This window comes from Oncorhynchus clarkii, chromosome 1 (genome assembly GCF_045791955.1).
Source record: "Oncorhynchus clarkii lewisi isolate Uvic-CL-2024 chromosome 1, UVic_Ocla_1.0, whole genome shotgun sequence".
NCBI classification, from domain to species: domain Eukaryota; kingdom Metazoa; phylum Chordata; class Actinopteri; order Salmoniformes; family Salmonidae; genus Oncorhynchus; species Oncorhynchus clarkii.
In genome coordinates, this window is record NC_092147.1 from 8180500 (window position 1) to 8201453 (window position 20954).

General features: G+C 41.8%; 1 protein-coding gene across 1 annotated transcript in view; it reads left to right on the forward strand.

Moving 5' to 3' along the window:
* The window catches only part of LOC139418213 (protein phosphatase 1, regulatory (inhibitor) subunit 2), a 33019-nt gene extending 16243 nt beyond the window's left edge, over window positions 1–16776 (forward strand). Inside the window, exons 4-6 of the mRNA XM_071167532.1 lie at window positions 8056–8150; window positions 10006–10176; window positions 13961–16776. Of these exons, the coding sequence (XP_071023633.1) occupies window positions 8056–8150; window positions 10006–10176; window positions 13961–13974 (280 nt within the window). The 3' untranslated portion in view covers window positions 13975–16776. The remainder of the gene's footprint in view (window positions 1–8055; window positions 8151–10005; window positions 10177–13960) is intronic.
* The last annotated feature ends 4178 nt before the right edge of the window (window positions 16777–20954 follow it).

Consider the following 20954-nt stretch of genomic DNA (forward strand, 5'->3'; position numbering starts at 1 on the left):
TCATCACAGCGCTTGATGTTTTTTGCGACTGAACTTGAAGAAACGTTCAAAGTTCTGGAAATTTTCCAGAATGACTGACTTTCATGTGTTAAAGTAACGATGGATCGTCGTTTCTCTTTGTTTGTTTGAGCTGTTCTTGCTGTAATATGGATTTGGTATTTTACCAAATAGGGCTATATTCTATATACCACCCCTACCTTGTCACAACACAACTGATTGGCTGAAACGCATTAAGAAGGAAAGAAATTCCCCAATGCGCTTTTAACAAGGCACACCTGTTAATTGAAATGCATTCCAGGTGACTACCTCATGAAGCTGGTTAAGAGAAGGCCAGGAGTGTGCAAAGCAGTCAAGGTAAAGAGTGGCTACTTTGAATAATCTCAAATATGACATCTACTTTGATCTACAGTGAGGGAAAAAAGTATTTGATCCCCTGCTGATTCCCTCATTAAAATGCAAATTAATTTATAACATTTTTGACATGTGTTTTTCTGGATTTTTTGTTGTTGTTATTCTGTCTCTCACTGTTCAAATAAACCTGCTATTAAAATTATAGACTGATCATTTCTTTGTCAGTGGGCAAACGTACAAAATCAGCAGGGGATCAAACACTTTGTTCCCTCACTGTAACACTTTGTTTGGTTACTACATGATTCCTTGGGTTATTTCATGGTTTCGATGTCTTCATTATTATTCTACACTGTAGAAAATTGTAAAAATAAAAGAAACTCTTGAATGAGTAGGTGTCCAAACTTTTGACTGGTACTGTATAAATATTAGATTGAGCAATGTCGGCGTGGCATTGACTAACATACAGTACGAGATGAGTAAAGCAGCATGCAAACATTTTTAAAGTGACTAGTGATTCCTGGGTCTATGTACAAGGTGCAGGGTTGCATAACCAGGTGGAAGCCGGCTAGTGATGGATGCTTCCTTTCAGTCTCTCGGCCCCAGCTTTGATGCACCTGTACTGACCTCGCCTTCTGGATGATAACTGGGTGAACAGGCCGTGGCTCGTGTGGTCGATGTCCTTGAAGATCTGTTTGGCCTTCTTGTGACATCGGGTGTTGTTGGTTTCCTGTGAGGGCAGGTATTCCCCCCCCCCCCCCCCCCCCCCCCCCAGCGATGCGTTGTGCAGACAGCACCACCCTCTGGGGAACCCCTGCAGTTGCGGTGCAGTTGCCGTGCCAGGCAGTGATACATCCCGACAGGATGCTCTCAATTGTGCATCTGTAACTGGTACCTTATATACCATAACACGGCGAGAGAGAGAGGGGCATGGCTATGATAACACTGTAGATTTTCAGTAGCGACGTAGTAGGAGCCAGTCTACTGCTTTAGCATTAGCCCTCAACAAAGAGTGGAGCAGATGCTCCGTCACAGCCTGAAGGCCAAACTCCACTGAGGCAAAGGTCTGTCACATGTTCTGTTACCACACGTTTTTATACCCACTTAACAGGCAGGGAGGTCAGCCCTTTGTGGGTGTAAGTAACATGCCATTATAGCAGTTTTTATCTAGTGTGTGTATACTTTTTTTGGCATATGTGTCCCATGCGGGAATTGAATCCACGACCCTGGCATTGCAAGCGCTGTGTCCACTCTAAGTGTTTCTATTCCCTCTAAATCGACTCTGCCTTGGACGACTGCATTAATCTCAGTGTTACCTTTATCCCTCAATGTTATCACACTACTGATGCACTGAGTGTTTTCTTTGCGTTTCAGACAGCGTGATTAATGCATGTGGGTTAGAGGGAGTGAGTAAGCCCTTGTGTCTCTTCACTGGTATCTGTTCTCTCGGACATTTTCATCCCGGTGTTGACTACTAGGCCACAGATGCTCAAGGCACAGAACTATCTCTAACCTCACTGATATTACCTCTCGTCCTAATCTCCCCCCAGTGGAACGTATTGGCTAAACATCACGTAATGGTGTTAGATGGCTCTGCGCCCAGGAATTTGTTTCAGTGAAACAGCTTGGATCAATAAGTGCCACTCAATAGATCCCATCAACCCTGAATCCAGGGGAATGAGGACAATGTAACGGGAGGCGATTACAGACTTAGATCAGTTTACTTCCTGCAGCGTTGACTCGACCTGTCTGGTTGGTTTAAACCTGTGAAATGGAAATGAATAATTAACTTACACGCAGCCTTATCTTGTGTTATGCCTCTTTGACATTTTCAAATCAAAATGTGTTTGTCACATGCTTCGTAAACAAAAGATGTGGACTAACAGTGAAATGCTTACTTACGGGTCCTTCCCAACTATGCAGAGGAAAAGGTAGCCTAGTGGTTAGAGCGTTGGACTAGTAACCGGAAGGTTGCAAGTTCAAACCCCCGAGCTGACAAGGTACAAAATCTGTTGTTCTGCCCCTGAACAGGCAGTTAACCCGCTGTTTCTAGGCTGTCATTGAAAATAAGAAATTGTTCTTAACTGACTTGCCTTTTTAAATAAAGGTAAAAATATATATATATATATATATATAAAAAAAAAATGGTGGGGGGGAAATATAACTCAAGGAATAAATACACAATAAGTTATGATAAATTGGCTATAATACACAGGGTACCTGTACTGAGTCAATGTGCAGGGATCGGAGGCAATTGAAGTAGATATTTACAGTGCTTTCTGCTTTCTGATACAATGTTACTTATTCCACATTTTGTGTTACAGCCTGAATTCAAGCTCTGTCAAATTGGTTGTTGATCATTGCTAGTCAGTCATTTCGGGTCTTGCCGTAGATTTATGTCAAAACTAACTTGGTCACTCCGGAACGTTCACTATCGGCTTGGTAAGCAACTCCAGTGTAGATTTGGCCTGTTTTTAGGTTATTGTCCTGCTGAAAGGTGAACTCATCTCCCTGTGTCTGGTGGAAGGCTGACTGAACCAGGTTTTCCTCTAGGATTTTACCTGTGCTTAGTTCCGTTTATTTATTTTTTTTATCCCTAAAAAAACTCCCCGGTCCTTAACCATTACAAGCATACCCATAAAATGATGCAGCCACCACTGTTTGAACATATGGAGAGTGGTACTCTGTAATGTGTTTTGGATTTTCCCTATAATAACATTTTTGTATTCACTTCAAAAAATGAATTGCTTTGCCACATGCTTTGCAGTATTACTCTGTCAATTAGGTTAGTATTGTGTAGTAACTACAATGTTGTTGATCCATCTTCAGTTTTCTCCTATCACAACCCTAAAACTCTAACTGCCTCATGGTGAAATCCCCGAGCGGTTTCCTTCCTCTCCGGCAACTAAGTTAGGAAGGAGTCCTGTGTCTTTTGTAGTGACTGGGTGTATTCATACACCATCCAAAAGGAGGAAATGTTTAATCCTGATCTTTAGGCTTGCAGTAACTGAGGGGTTGATACTTGATTCAAGACATTTCAGCTTTTCAGTTTTATTAATTAGTAAAAAAATGTGTAAAACAGTGCATTTGGAAAGGATTCAGATCCCTTGACTTTTTTCCATATTTTGTTACGTTACAGCCTTATTCTAAAATTGATTCAATTTTTAAAAAATCCTCTTCAATTTACACAATACCCCATAATAATAAAGTATGCAAATGTATTAACAAAAAATGGATACATTTACATAAGTATTCAGACCCTTTGCTATGAGACTCGGGTGCATCCTGTTTCCATTGATCATCCTTGATGTTTCTACAACTTGATTTTACCCAACCTGTGGTAAATTCAATTGATTGGACATGATTTGGAATGGCACACACCTGTCTATATAAGGTCCCACAGTTGACAGTGCATGTCAGAGCAAAAACCAAGCCGTGAGGTCGAAGGAATTGTCCGTAGAGCTCCGAGACAGGATTGTTTCGAAGCACAGATCTGGGGAAGGGTACCAACATTTTCTGCAACATTGAAGGTCCCCAAGAACACAGTTGCCTCCATTCTTAAATGGAAGAAGTTTGTAACCACCAATACTCTTCCTTAAGCTGGCTGCCCGGCCAAACGGAGCAATTGTGGGAGAAGGGCCTTGGTCAGGGATATGACCAAGAACCCGATGGTCACTGACAGAGCTCCAGAGTTCCTCTCTGGAGATGGGAAAACCTTCCAGAAGGACAACCATCTCTGCAGCACAGCACCAATCAGGCCTTTATGGTAGAGTGGCCAGACGGAAGCCACTCCTCCAGTAACTGGCACATGACAGCTCCCTTGGCATTTGCGAAGAGGCACCTAAAGGACTCTGACCATGAGAAACAAGATTCTCTGGTCTGATGAAACCAAGATTGAACTCTTTGGCCTGAATGTCAAGCGTCACGTCTGGAGGAAACCTGGTACCATCCCGACGGTGAAGCCTGGTGGTGGCAGCATCTTGCTGTGGGGATGTTTTTCAGTGGCATTGGACTGGAGACTGAGGGGAAAAAATGAACGGCGCAAAGTACAGAGATCCTTGATTAAAACCTGCTCAGGACCTCAGACTGGGGCGAAGGTTCACCTTCCAACAGGACAATGACCCTAAGCACACAGCCAACACAACACAGCAGTGGCTTTGGGACAAGTCCCTGAATGTCCTTGAGTGGCCCAGACAGAGCCCGGACTTAAACCGAATCTAACATCTCTGGAGAGACTTGAAAATAGCTGTGCAGCAACGCTCTCCATCCAACCTGACAGCTAGAGAGGATCTGCAGAGAAAAAGGGGAAAAACTCCCCAAATACAGGTGCACCAAAACTTGTGGCATCATACCCAAGAAGACTTGATGCTGTAATTGTTGCCAAAGGTGCTTCAACAAAGTACTGAGTAAAGGGTCTGAATACTTACATAAATGTAATATAGCCTGGTTCCTCTCTAGGTTTCTTCCTAGGTTTTGGCCTTTTCTAGGGAGTTTTTCCTAGCCACCGTGCTTCTACACCTGCATTGCCTGCTGTTTAGGGTTTTAGGCTGGGTTTCTGTACAGCACTTTGAGATATCAGCTGATGTACGAATGGCTATATAAATACATTTGATTTGATATAAACTTGTTTTTTTGCATTGTCATTATTGGGTATTGTGTGTAGATTGTTGGGGGGGAATAAGGCTGTAATGTAACAAAATCAAGGCCTCTGAATGCGCTGAAGTTCCACTTTTACCTCATGGGGTTTTGTGTGTAGGCCAGTGACCTATAATCTCAATTGAAAACATTTGACATCGTCTAACAAAAAAAATGTGGATAAAGTCTGTGGGAATACTTTCTGAAGGCACTGTATATGTATATATCTACTACAATTACCTCCTACCCCTGCACATCGACTTGGTACTGGTACCCTGCATATATAGCCAAGTTATGTAGGAGTGAAGTGACTAGGGGTTACTAGGCAACAGGATTAACAGTTGATTTTAGGGTATGTGATGAGTCAAAAGTGTTTGTGCAAAGAGGGTCAATGCAGATAGCTACTAGGACTATTTGGGTAACTATTTAGTAGTGTTATGGCTTAGGGCTAGAAGCTGTTTCAGGGTCCTGTTGTTTCCAGACTTAGTGTGTTGTTACTGTTTCCCGTGCGGTAGTAGAGAGAACCGTATGACTTGGGTGGCTGGACAATTTGACAATTTTATTTTAGGTCCTTCATCTGACACCGCCTGGTATAGCGGTCCCGGATTGCAGGAAGCTACCCACTGTAGCGCCATGCAGTCCGGTCAGATGCCAAGCAGTTGCCATACCAAGCGGTGACGCAGCAATTCAAGATGCCGTCAAATGGTGCAGCTAAAAGACTTCTTGAGGATCTGAGGGGCCCATGCAAAATCTTTTCAGCCTCCATAGGGAGAGGTGTTGGTGTGTGTGGACCATGTTAATTCCTTAGTAATGTGAACGCGCTGTCGACCCGCTCCACTACAGCCCTGTCGATGTGCTTGGCCCTCCGTTTCCTGTAGTCCACAATCAGCTCATTTGTCTTATCGCAGTAATTTATTTCTACATTGAAATGAATGATATATCCTAGGCCTACACACTTAACTGTCTCAACGGATGCTGCACATTGCATATCCCCCATTTAGTTTGAGGGATGAAGACCACGTAGTTCAGTATTACATATTTAACACAGTATTCGTCACATGACACTACAATTTTTATTTTTTTAAATCCGGCTTTGTCACCATCAACACGTCTAAAATAATGTTTGTTTGACTATTCAGTCCATTTCTCCCTCAACTGTCAAACTTAATGCACCGCCATCTTCAGAACAAGACACAGGATATCATGGCTGCTGTTCAAGGAAATAAAAGCACTTGGAAAGGTTTTAAAGGACGCTGTTTGAAGTATTACATCAGTGACCGTCTGGTCGGCTATTGTGCAATCATATTGGGTCTGGTCTAGGCTTGAAAGAAATGTCTGTTTATGCTCTGGGCCTGTATGTGCATTGCTCGTGTCTACTCACATCAAAAGCCTGGTGTTGTGGAGATGGATGTCAGTAAATAAGTGAAGAGGATTGTTCTGCTCCGGCCTGAAACTCTATCTGAAGGCATTGTTTATTTTCACTCAGTGTACCATTGTTCAACCTCATCCTATTAAAATGGCTACTGCCTGGTCTCTCTCGCTCCTTCGTTTTCTTTGTCCCTCTCTTTCTCTTACTCACATACTCGTTTTGTTTCTCTCTACTTTCCCCTTACTCCCTTCCTCCTTACCCTCTTGCGTTTACTCGTTCTCTCCCCCTCCCCAAATCTATCCTCCCTCCCTTTCTTATTCGTTCTTTCCTCTCTGTTCCTGCCCTCATCTGTATCCCTCTCCAAGAGAACCAGGTCCTGTTTTTAAATAATTCTGCTCTTCCTCCTTTAAAAGGTAATTTAGAACAAGAATGTTAATTAAGGACAACATTTTATTTTAGTAGAAGTGTTTCTCACAGTCAAAAGTCAGATTCTTGTGCCATATCCCAAACCTTTTTATTTATTTATGAGGCAAAGAATTGAATGGTTTTGTCTGAAGGCGTGAAAGGTCACGCAACTGGAAAATGTTTGCCTGATTCAGCTGGTGGAAAATAAGGGAATTAGCAAGGCACTGACTTAACACCAGCAGTGTGAATCTGACTTCCTCTAGGGTGTGCGCCTGTGTCGTACTGCATTTTCACCCATAAGAGTATAAGCCCTGTTTAAGCCGCGGGGGGTCTTTGATACCAAGGATCATTTTGCTATTTGATTTTTGACCATTCGTATAAGTATAAAAATAAATATTTTAAGAATTCTGACTTTTTTAAAAGTTTTTTTGGCCCTGCTGCTATTAGCTCATACAAACCCATTGAATAACAGATTCACTACATGGAACGATAGTTTGTTCTGAACTGTCTGTTCTATATCTGAAAGATCAGGAAACGTGGTTATTTTAGATGTATTTAACCCCTTATTTTTTACACTAAACAGTCTCCCATATATACTTCTATAAATGTTTCAACTGATACCGGGGAACCTTCAGTCGTGAGATCTGTGGGTGTCCTAGTGCACGACAACCAACATGTTCATGATTCTCACCTTTTACACAGAGGGGTCATATTACTGTGTAGCCAAATCTGTAAGGACGCTACAGAGACGAGTTGGCAGATCGGCTGTACCGACTTCAGACAAGTCCCAAGACCCTTGTGGGGGGTCGTAGAGTGAAACGGAGAACGCCATCGTGTTCGAGAGTCATCTTTCTGTAAAGGGGTCATAATAGTTTGTAGGCCACATGATTTTGTGAGGAGACCTGATTTTATTTTTGTATAATTATTATTTTTTTAAATCCTGGGATGTCTCATGGTCTGACAAACACCGCTCTAGCTCTGTCACCTTTCACCTCAGAAGTATTACGTAGGCAGAAGTGGTGGATTTGAGACTCATCCAATGCAAATAAAATATCTTAAACTGACTGTTCTGTCTGTAGCGTCCTTACGGTAATGGCTACACACTAATATGACCCTTCTGTTTAATGTGAGACCCTCGTGAACACGTACATGTTGGTAATTAGATTTCTGTGGGGGTGCGGACATTGATCTTGGAGGGTTGACTTTGATTCACTTGTGCTGATGGCCACATCTACTTCCCCTGCAAATGTTTATTTCTGTCTTTGTTACATACTTTCTCACTTATTTCTCCCCCCCAGGTTGACGGCAGCAGAAGGAACAGAACCTCGCTTCATGAGAGAGGAAGAGGAGGAGAGCAGTGAGGAAGAGGATGAACTAACCCCAGAGGCTCAAGGTGGGGCCTCTCACCCCCTCACGTCCCTATTCCCACTGGGCATCAGGCCCTGACTTTTCCCTGACCTCTCCTTGTGTTGTGTCAAGCGTTCTGTGCCTGATAACAGATTCTCTCAGCTCAGCAGCCCTGGGCACTGCCGACGGTCCAAACGGAGCTTGCTCCCGGTGACTGTTCCAATTGACTGTAGTCCATTTTGGCTCCAGACACACTTGTCTCTCTCCTCGCTTTCCTGCATTTTTATCTCTGGAGTAAAGGGGAAAGCAAGAGCTTAACGTGTAAATTCTCCCCAAATACTGAAATGTGTGTCCAGACATACTCTCATAGATTTATAGTGTTGCAATGAGTTAGAATCCTACCCGTTTAAAAAAAATGTTGTTTCTAAAAATAAATAAAAAACCACCTATAATATATTTGTATATGAGACCTGCTGACCTTCATACATACTATTCTTCAGAGTTAGACGGGCCATCAACTGAATACAACATGTATTTAATATTAGATTATCTTTTGATTTTCTAAATTGAGTGACCTGGATTTGAAGTAGTGTGCTTCGAACAATCAGCAAGGGAATTGATTGATTGGAATGATCTTGACGACTAAGTAGTAACAAAATTCATCCCCAACACATTGAGCCAGCTGTCCCCTAACCTCACACTGTTACTCCATGAGACTGTACTAATGTGACATCACTAAGCCTCCAGACATTGGCTTCCAAATTTGAAATCTGTGTCACATCCTCTCTGCCACCTAGTTTCCATGTAACAATGTCCCTCAAGGTTGTTGCTTCACACTCCAAAGCTATTGTTTGCTAAAAATAAGCCTCTCCTGACAGCCTCTCGTGTATGGCTGCAATTGCAAGTCATCTTTTGAAAATGTCTCTTATTGCTTTCAGAAAGGGTTCCTGGTATGTTGGCTGTAAACATGTTATTTTACTATTTATTTTTTTAGCTCGTCGGATTTACTTTTCATATAGCCACCATTTACTTTTGCGGGGAAGGAGCAAGAAACGTTAAACTTTGACCCTGTTGCAACCGTCGTCATGATAACCTGACAGCTGCATGTTCTAAATGTCTTTATCAATAGACTTTCCACTCCTTTTAAATTCTTACATTCACTACACTAGATTAGCGGCTTGCCCTAGCCTACGCGTAAATCATTTGTAAGTAATTACCTTGTATTTTCCTGTTCTGGTGAGTAGAAAGTTGGCTAATGGTGAGACTATTAAATATGTTACAGCAATCGTGACTAGATCGGTTGGCAGAAATAGAAGTACAGCACTATCAACGAGGCAGGTCCCACAGGCCCTAGGTTTGACACACCTGGACTACTGTTCAGTCGGGCGTTGTTTTGATAAAAAGAAAAGGTGGCAAAACGTTGACTGAAACGTATTGGTATAAAAGGTATATTTGTGTAGTAGTAGATTGATTGCTGGAATTAGAAAGCAGTTATTTTGACGGTTTCATCTCAGAACCATGTCCTTGAAGGTAGATTAGATTCAACTGGAACTGTTCAGTCAGGATCCTCAGAAAAGTTTGTTTATGGTGTATTGATCCTTCAACCGCCATTTTGAGGACAAGCATGTTAAAACTCTCCCCGTTCAACTAAAACCCGCCTCCCTTTTTTCCTTTAGCTTTTAAATGCGCCATCCTAGTCTTTACTCAAGTAACTCTCTATGTATCACTGTCTCCTCCACAGACTGGAAATCAGGATATTTACAGTATGTGTCTGAGTTGTGGCTCCCCCTAGCCTCACTTTCTCTCTTTCAACCCACCTCAATTCAAAGGGCTTTATTGGCATGGGAAACATGTGTTTACATTGCCAAAGCAATTGAAACCTCTCTCTTTCTCCCCATCAGCGAAAAAGAAGCAGTTTGAAATGATGAGGAAGATGCATTACAACGAGGGCCTCAGCATCAGGATGGCCCGACAACTCATAGCCAACGAACAGGCGGAAGAAGAGGACGAGGACGAGGAGATGAAGGAGGACATGGAAACAGAGGACTTTATTGTAGATCCCCCACTTGACGGTAAGACAAACAGGCATACTCAAACCTTAAGACGGTAAGCAGGGTGTATGCAGGTCCTTTACTATTGTGCCGTGTTCAAATACTCACACTAACCATACTATTTGTGACGTTAAATTGAGTACGCTTATTGGTCATAGTATGGATAGAGTTAGTATGGATAGAGTTAGTATGGATAGAGTTAGTATGGATAGAGTTAGTATGGATAGAGTTAGTATGGATAGAGTTAGTATGGATAGAGTTAGTATGGATAGAGTTAGTATGGATAGAGTTAGTATGGATAGAGTTAGTATGGATGTAGTTAGTATGGATGGAGTTAGTATGGATGGAGTTAGTATGGATGGAGTTAGTATGGATGGAGTTAGTATGGATGGAGTTAGTATGCCAAAAGTTCCCGGATGTCGTACTAAATTCGCCAAAATACGAAGTATCCACCATATTTGAAGAAAATGGCGGAAAATATTCAGTCGAGGTCCGAGCGCATACAAATTCATTACTTTAACTAATTATGACAAATGTTGAGCACTGTAAGGAAGTAGTTACCTTTCTAATCAGTTACGTTACACGTTAGGTTGGCTGACAGTGTTAGCTACGCTGTCCTTACGAACCACATAGCATTACAGCAATATGTTTTTTATTAAAAAAATATATATTTTACCTTTATTTAACTAGGCAAGTCCGATAAGAACAAATTGTTATTTTCAATGACGCCCTTGGGAACAGTGGGTTGACTGCCTTGGTCTGCCGCTGAACGACAGATTTAATTATTATTTATTTTTTTAACCTTGTCAGCTCGGGGATTCGATCTTGCAACATTACTACTAGTCCAACGCTCTAACCACTAGGCTACCTGCCGCCTCTACACTCTAACCACTAGGCTACCTGCCGCCTCTACACTCTAACCACTAGGCTACCTGCCGCCTCTACACTCTAACCACTAGGCTACCTGCCGCCTCTACACTCTAACCACTAGGCTACCTGCCGCCTCTACACTCTAACCACTAGGCTACCTGCCGCCTCTACACTCTAACCACTAGGCTACCTGCCGCCTCTACACTCTAACCACTAGGCTACCTGCCGCCTCTACACTCTAACCACTAGGCTACCTGCCGCCTCTACACTCTAACCACTAGGCTACCTGCCGCCTCTACACTCTAACCACTAGGCTACCTGCCGCCTCTACACTCTAACCACTAGGCTACCTGCCGCCTCTACACTCTAACCACTAGGCTACCTGCCGCCGGAATGTTAGTTACCTAACATTAGTTGGTTACTAGTACATCTAACTTGCCAGGCAGTATATTAACTATAATCTAACCAACTACCCAACGTTCATTGACCTGATTATTCACGTCATTCTTAGCTAAGTGGTATAGTCGTTGTGCGTTCTCCATGGACATTGCTAATTCTGGCTATCTACTCCGATTTCAGAGCACTCTTTCTTGTCTGAGTGTGCCAGAGTGCAGAATAACTGATGAATTTACGAACGCTCCACGCCCGTTGAATATGGCCGTAAACGTCGGCAATTAAATTGTTGCCAGCAGCACAGTTACAAGCACCAACAATCTGGATAACATAAACTGCCTAACCAGCTAGGATGGGTAAAATGGGTAATGTGTTCTCTCATTTGTCTGGAAATAGCTAGTCAACGTTAGCTAGTTAGCTTGGGTGCTTGACTGCTGTTCTGAGGTCAGAACTCGGATCAACCTTACTCTTCGGCCAGAGCGTCCAGTGAAGCGCTCCAAGAGCGACGCGCTCTGAATTTACGAAAGACCAGAGCGCACTCCAGATTGAATTTACGAACGACCAGAGCGCACTCCAGATTGAATTTACGAACGACCAAAGCGCTCTCCAGATTGAATTTACGAACCCACCCGAAATCGTAAAATGTCTAGGTTATGCTAACAAGCTAGCAAGAGGTTGCATAAGAACAGCATCAAATTCCGGTAGATAGGCGAAGCTAGTACGTTCAACTGAAAGGATACAGTTTGTTTACAGTATACTAATAGTATGCAGTGTATATACTCATTAAGTATGTAGTATACAGTATGTTAGTATGGGTATTCGACTACACAGCTGAATCTGATTTTAAAGGCCTTCATTTGGTTTTGAACAGTCTTAGGAAGTGCGACGGAGATGACTATGGTGACTATGGTGACTATGGTGACTATGGTGACTATGCTGTTTGTGCCACTGCTTAGTAGTTTGCACGTCATGTGCATTTTTCAAACGTCAATATATAGAGGAAATGATACCACTTTACAGAGTATGTCATTGAGATGATGTGCCAGCAGAACAAAGCACATTTAGAGTTAGCAATCTAGCTACTTGACACTGGAAGAAGTCCGTCCAGAGCCACACCGCTAGACTACAGGAGAATGCTCACTGCTAGAATAGCACTGGTGAAAGAGCTCTCCCACACTGCTAGACTACAGGAGAATGCTCACTGCTAGAATAGCACACCTACTTGTAAATATGAGCTATGTAGGTTATAGCCTTCGGTGAAGGAGCCAGCTCTACAAATACTACTTTTTGCCAACATTGGCTCATTTCTTGAGAGGAATATTAGGAGTGTGGTGTGCGAAGAACTCAAATGGTATTGCATTTCAAGTGGTATTAAATAGATCTTGTCTTAAATTTAACCTCCGGATACTTTGGGTAAGACAAATGGGGGTTCTCAGAAACCTTAGGACAGGACTAGTCAGAAAATGAACATTGGGATCACACTCTGGCGATATCCATTGAAAGAGAGAAAATGGTTGATTGTGTAACATTTACTGCAGCAAGCTGACAGCGTGCTAAGAATCAATAGCCAATCCATCACGGGCTGGAAGCTATAGCAAGCCTTTATTGGTCAATCATAGCCAAGCATTTTCTTTCTCCAACTTAAGCCCCGCCCACGCTCTTTTCACTGAGCTTTTTTTTTTTCTTTCTTGCCCAGCTAACTTCGTTTGTAGTGAACAAACGTCACTGTGCAGACATCTCTGTGCTCTTGCTTTTCTGTTATTACCATGTATGTATATCCTGGGAGGATTTATTTGGTTTCAATTTCCCTCAGTCGAGCACTCGGATTTCCTTCAAGCCTTCCTGAGTAATATCAGATGTTTTAGCAGACTTTTTTTTATCGCAGGGGTGGCGCCGGGAATCGAACCCACAACCCTGCCGGTGCATGTGCCATGCTCTACCAACTGAGCCGTACAGGACCACAGGAAGCACTGAGTACGCTGTGGAGACACTTCATTACCCTGTAGCCTGAAGTAGTAATATATAAACAGGGGGAAATTATAAATGTTCTCTTGGTTTTAAGACTTATGTACTAGCGTACATGCATGGGGAACCTTCTAGAAAGGCAGTTGGATTCTGAGAGGGTTAGATACGTGTAAAGCTCCACATAAACGTTACCATGCCCTGATTTTAGTAGGCCTTCCAAATCGCAAGAGGTCATGCAGTTCCTCCGCGGAAGACTGATGTGGCGCGTTGGAGAAAAGATTAAAGGTGTTTTATACTGGACTCAGCTGTTGACAGAAAACAGTCTGAATTGAGAAAGGGGCCCGTATTTAGGATCAGTTTGACCCACCCTTTTATTCATTGTGATTTAAAGGGGCAAAACTGATCCTAGATCAGCACTCTGTCTCCGAGACACTTTGTGAATACAGGCCCCATGTTCACTCTACTATAAGACTACTAAAATGTTAGCGTTTCTGTTGTTTCTCTGTTCTAGTTACTGTTGTAATGAATTAACGCATATGGTGCTGTCACTCACATGTCCTCTCTTTTTGGATTGCAGCTCTGGATTCCTAGAGGAGGAGGACACGCCACCTCTCCTGTCCCCAGCCTGTGTGTCTCGGCTCTCATAAAACATTCAAAAGAGACACTTTGCTACATGTGCCGGGCCATAGAGCAGACCGCTTCATAACCTCACCTCGAACCCCCCCCCACGCGTGTGTATATTTCCCAGAAACACTGCAATGCAAAGCAAAGCATATCGACCCTGCCGGTCACTTCTCCTCGTTGCGAAAGAGTCCCTCTCAAAAAGTTGCCGTCACCTCAAAGGAAACCAGACCTATAGGAACCGAGACCTAAAGACTGTTATAACAGACTGTTATTATCAGTGAGGACTCCTGCCTCACTCCTTGCTCAATCACTCACCTGCTCGCTCGCTAGCTGCAGTCTGTCTTTGTTTGTTCGTCTGTCCTGGCTCCTCCTGAGCCCCTGGCAAAAGCTGTCGGAAACCCCACTTCCTAAAAAAACAGCAGCACCCATTGGATGGAAGTGGTGGATAATTATGATGATGATGATGGTGGTAGGATCATTTTGGTCTTTTTTTGTTGTTGTCTTTAGTTCCCCCTGTACCCGTACCTGTTTTTTTTTTATTTCATTTTAATTTGAACTAACTACCAACATAACCGTCGTTGAAGAAACCTTGGTGAGAGAGCTTCTGTCCGGGGTTTTTGTCTCAGTCTTCTCCTCCGTTCCCCTGATCTTGGATGTAGGTTTGTCTGGTATGGATATAGGAACAGCAAACTTAACATTTACTACCAGCCCGCAAGGCACCTCGATGTCCAAGGTGACCAGCATTTCAGTCCTACATAATATATACACGCCCACTATAGGATATTTGGTACAGAACATACATGTCCACTGACTAATGGGAATAGATATGTTTCCAACAAGGTACCATCATCTTAATAGGGTGGCTAAATGTACTGTAATTGACAGCAAAACCAATTTATTCTCATGCAATAAAATGACCATTTTATTATGGATTGCGTTGTGATAAGTAACCATAAAACAGCGTATTATAACGTCATTTCTCACAGGACATCTGCATATTAAAATGGAGATGTCCAGGCTTGACATTATACCTATGGGACGCAGCTGTATTGTGCATGGCTACTAAAGCCTTGTGCTTATCAGCACTCATGCCATGTTCGCTCACAAAGATAATAAGAAGGACAACATTTGGGAAAGGAACCTCCCAGAGAAGGGTTTGTACTACTGATAAGCAGGGGTGTATTCACTAGTAACCAAACGGGCCAAAACAGCGAGGGACTAAATTGCATTTTATCCAATAAGAAATGCTTGTTTTCATTGCAAAGCATTTTGCTACAGTGTACACTAAGGAAAATACTCCAGGACTGTTTCCTGTACAATGTCAATAATACTACTTACCATCCTGCAGTAGGACTTTTGGGGGTTTATGGGTTGATTGGCTGCATGAACGGAAAGATTTCTGGTATGTAGTTGATATTATGTTCACTCTTACATTCTGTATGAAAGGTATGGTATTGTGAGGTCGTTGATTTGGATCAATTTACCCCCATTTTAGTTTTTGCTTCCCGTTACCTTTTGTAATTGCTAGCTAGCTTGGCGGACAAAATGAGTGATATCTGGGCAACCAAGACAGTTGGTTACTGTGTATTTATTGCCTCTATGATATTTACATCATGGCACATCAATCTACATTGAACCACTGTCCTCCAGTGGTAAATGAAGTCTTAAACATTGAGTTTTGATGTCCTCTTCCTGAATGAGCACATTTACAAAACATTTTTGTTTTGTTTTATCAGGGCATGTAGAGATGGTTTCTTTCTTCTCAGAACTAGACTACCAAGCCCTTTTAATTCTGGGGACTGAATGACCATATAAGCTAGGTGTCCATCCGTTGGATTCTGTCCTCACGATTTCAAAAGCTCAGCAGTGCTGGATTCTTTTTGAAAATTACAGCATCACATCCACAGGAAATACTGATTGAAACACTGACTGTTCCCACTATCCTCCTTGCTCTTTGTTTTTTTAATCTACTATTATCCAAATAATGAGGGAAGACACATAGGAGAAAAACAAAGTAATTAACACTTACGAGTTATTACTATAAGATTTTTTTTTTTCTCCAATTTTCAGGACTTAAGACAAAAGGATGAGGTTGTCTGTGAATCAACTTGTATGACATTAACCCGGGGTGGTTTATTACAAGGCAAATGTGCCTATATGATGTATTTATGGGTATTGTGAATGAATAGGCTATGCTCATGTTCTTCCCTGTGCAGTTCAAGGCTTGGATTCTACTGGCTACTTGTTGTCTTGCTTATATTCTACCATGTTTTCTTTCTTTACGTTGGACAGTGGACTAACATTCTGTGTCGTGATAATTTGTCTGTCCCCAAATAATGGAGTTTTTGATTTATTTTTATTTTTTTGTATCTTTAAATTTGCATGTTCTTAAACATAAGGATGTGTGTATTTTTGTCTCCCATAATTAAAAGATGCTGTTTATGAAGTGTCTGCTTATGAGCTTGGTGTTTTTATGTGGAAGTAGAATGTAATACCATTGAACACCATTTTATTCTCCGGTTCATGTTTTTGATCCAGTGTACGTACCTACGCCTAACAGATCACGCAGTACTTCTCTATGGCCACTAGGTGGCAATAGTATCAAATCTTCATGTTGAGAGGTGCTATTACTCCATGCTGTTAGTTCTGTGGATTCATATTATATACGTTCTCCTTTTGTATTAGAATAATCCATTGGCAACTAGATGAGGTATGATACAGAAATTAAGGGTAGATGTATTTAATTGAAAGAAATATTTAAACTCCTGATTTTTTTTTTTTTTTCTTATGTTACTCTACAAATCCTTAGTGTTTTTTTCAGTTGCTAACAAGCATCGGTCAATACTGAAGCCAATTTTTCAGAACTCTTCAGTCTGCATTACCAACATGCATTTTGGCCAAAGCTCACCTCCAAAATTAACTCAAAACACTTCATACATGTCTCAAAATAAGCTCATTCAACCATAACACTGGCAATAATTCTCACTCAGAAAGCGTACATTGTCACTCATAACACACAGACCTAAAAAATACTATGAGGGAGCATTACATAAATGATTAACTTTTATCTTTTAGAAGTTTCTATGATTTTTCACATCAGTATTTCTTTATAGAATAACACTTATTCACTTTGACTGTAAAGTATATGTAACAAGAATGAATCAGAAATGCAGCAATTTGCTTCAATAGACTTTATTTTTTCTTTATCTTTGCATATAGTAATTTACTTGTGGAAAAATAAGTTGAAACAAAACAAATTCCTGAGATTCTAAGGCTGCAATAATTATTACAACAAACATGTATAGTATAATCACACATACTTGTACAGTCCTGTGAGAGTTCTAGTTCTCCCTCTCTCCTGCATTTGGCCACAAGTTCTCATCACATCTTATGTCTTCTCTGGCGATGCATCTTGGAAAAATATCTAATGGAATGTCAAATCCAACCCTGGCAGTCTTCAGGAGAAGTGTCTCCACAACCCGCATTTATGGCATTCAGTAAGGACATCTGGTCATAAACCTTCCACCTCCACGCAGAGAGAAACTCCTCTATGGGGTTTAGGAAGGGGGAGTATGGAGGCAGGAATAGTACTGATATCCTGGGATGTGCAGCAAACCAGTCTGACTGAAGCAGCGTGGTGGAATGCCACATTATCCCACACAACAACAGAGGTAGGGGTGTTTCTTTCCCTATCCTCTGCGTGCACAAATCGATTATGCAGGTCATTCAGAAAAGAAATGAACCTCTCTGTATTGTAGAGGCCAGTGAGTGGCTTGTGTAACAGCAAACCATCATTGGACAGTGCTGTACACATTGTGATGTTAGCTCCTCTCTGGCCTGGGACATCTATGGTTGCTCTCTGTCCAATCACATTTCTTCCCCGCTCAATATATTTCAAAATGTCAGTACATGTAAAAAATGTGAACATACTGTTTGAACACTGCAGATTTGGTTGGTTGCACCCTTAAACCGGCCTCTCTCAAAGAGAGACCATGGTTTACAACATGGTCAATAATTGTGGCCTTTCTCATTATAGACCACCGCTCTTGGTCTTCCTCTCCTTTGTCCTCCACACATTCTCCCTCTGTTGTTGTTATACAAAATGAAGAACAGTGGGCCAAAATTAGAACCCTGCGGAACACCTGAGCACACCTCTATGGACTCAGATTTCCAACCATCCTCCATTACACATTGTGTACGATTTGATAGGTAATTAATAAACCAATCTAGAGCATGACAATTAATTCCACAACATTTTAACCTTTGCACTAACACAGCATGGTCCACTGTGTCAAAAGCCTTTGACAAGTCAATACAGACAGACATACAATGTAACTTCTTATCAAGAGCCCAGTGGATGTCTTTTAAAACCTTCAATGCTGCTGAAACAGTGCTGTGGCCAGACCTAAAACCTGATTGCATTCCATTTAAGATGTTGTTTTCTTGGAAGTAGGTCTTTAGCTGCTTACTAAGGACTCCAGTACCTTTGACAGTACAGACAATGTTGATATGGGTCGATAGTTGTCAAGTAGCGAAGGATCTCTACCTATCAGGAGAGGCAGTACAAAAACAGATTTCCGTAACTTGGGGATTTCCTTCACATCAAGCGTGAGGTTAAAAATACATGTTAAGAGGGGAGCAATGATGTCAGCAGCTAGGTGTAGGAAGCGAGAGTCTAGTTCATCAGGGCCAGGGGATTTTTTTTCCCACATAAATTTCTTTCAGGGCTTTACACACTTCTGAAAAAAGAGAAGGATGAAAATGAGGAATTTAACCATCTCTCACACAGGCAATAGCACAGTGATCACATGTCATTTGCAAAAATACCAGAAGCATTAAAATGAAGAGTATTGGTTAAGATCAAATCAATCAAAGAGGATTTCAGAGGATACTTTATATTCAACCTTGTTACACACTTGACAATCTGAGTGAGATTTAATAGGTATTGCATTGAATGTATTTTAAATTGTTTGGTAACGAGACTAAAAACAGGACACCTCAGTAGGGTTTCAGCTGAAATTTCAATCAGCCGTCTTTGGAATGTTCCAATATTCTGCTGAAATGTTCCAATATTCTGCTGGGATGTTCCAATATTCTGCTGAGATGTTCCAATATTCTGCTGGGATGTTCCAATATTCTGCTGGGATGTTCCAATATTCTGCTGGGATGTTCCAATATTCTGCTGGGATGTTCCAATATTCTGCTGAGATGTTCCAATATTCTGCTGAGATGTTCCAATATTCTGCTGAGATGTTCCAATATTCTGCTGAGATTTTCTATATGTTTCAGTCTGGTTACTGCAGAAATGCAGACATTTGCAATCATTCTGTTTTGAATCTGTTTTTAACAGTTTTGGAAACAGTGTTTTAGCATTTGAAAAGGTGCTGCAAATAGATAGTTTTGCAGGTGCTGGAGTATGAATGAGAAAAGAGTTCATGGATTTCAGAGAATGTGGTCATTGAATGCATTTTTGTGTGTGAACGTAATGAAAAAGTATTCAGTTTGGTCCACATACACTGCTGTTTCGCTGACTGTGTGAAGAATTTTGACAATGTGACTTCAGTTTTGACCAATGCATGTTAGCAATTGAAAACAAACTGTAATGTTAGATCGAGGAAGAGGCGATGTGAGAGGTTTTACTCTGCCCAAAATCTATCCACGAAAATAAGCCCACAAAGTGGGGGATTTTTGTATGACGGTCAGCTAACTGCTAATTTTCTACATGGGGCTCATTTGATTGAAAATAAGTTGCGTAATGTTTAGGTTGTTATGAATGACCTGATAGAAGTGGACACATGACATTTGGCCAATTGTTAAAACGACTACTATATGAGTGTTGTTCCGGTTGTCACAGAGAGAGAGGAATCATCATGGATATAAACCATCTTAGTATGAACATTGCCATTGAGGGCTTCCACCATTTTAAAGTAGTCAACTGGTTGGGGATTCCTATGAGTTGGGAGCGATCGGCCAATGAAGAAGAAAATGGCCAAATTTTGGCACTTTTATGGGCTCTTGAGTGGAGTGACGCTGCGGTCTATGGCACTGCATCTCAGTGCTAGAGGCGTCACTTGGTTCGATTCCAGCCTTTATCACAACCGGCGTCGTTAGGGTTTGCCCGGGGTAGGCCGTCATTGTAATTAAGAATTTGTTCTTAACTGACTTGCCTAGTTAAATAAAATAAAACAATTCCGCTCACCACTAAATATGGTGATGAGAGGCAGTCTAGTGGGAGAAGATGGAGCGAGATGGATGGAACATTTTTATTTCAATAGAGTTTTCTATTCCCAAAACTAGACTCTGTTACAAACAGAGTGGACTACGTTTTGTAGACTTTCAGCCTTTGTCAAAGTTTTTTTTTAATTACATTGTTTTGGAGTGCAAGAGCGAATTGATTTACTGCAGATGCGCTGCATCATAAAGTAGGCGTTCCATAACGGACAGCCAATAGAATCTCGCAAACTTGTGCTTGGCTCTGCCCACCTCCTTGCTTGTTCTGCCCACTATGACTAATTTGCTCCAATTGGACAACAGCCCCCCCCTCCCCCATCTTGGGTTAATTATAAACATCTTTGGCATTAACATGGGCAGGGCCATTTGAAGAGCGTCCACCATTTTAATTTAGTCGACTGGTTGGGACTTCCAATGTTATTGGCTGATCCCTCCTGGTTACCATGTTGGTGTCATGTCCAACCGGGTTATTAAGAGGGCTCAGCCAATCTTTAAGAGGACAATGTACTTCATTCAGTATGGTCTATACGGTCACAGACGCTACATTCGCACAGATACACAAAGAGGAGTCCTCTATTTATCTCTATGGGTACAGTTCCCGACTATACCACATGTCCAGCCTCCTAGTCCCTAAGAGAGCCTTCTCTTTGGATGGTTCAAGTATCACTCAAGTCGTTTTTTTCATGGATCAGGAAACTGTGGACACGATGATTCGT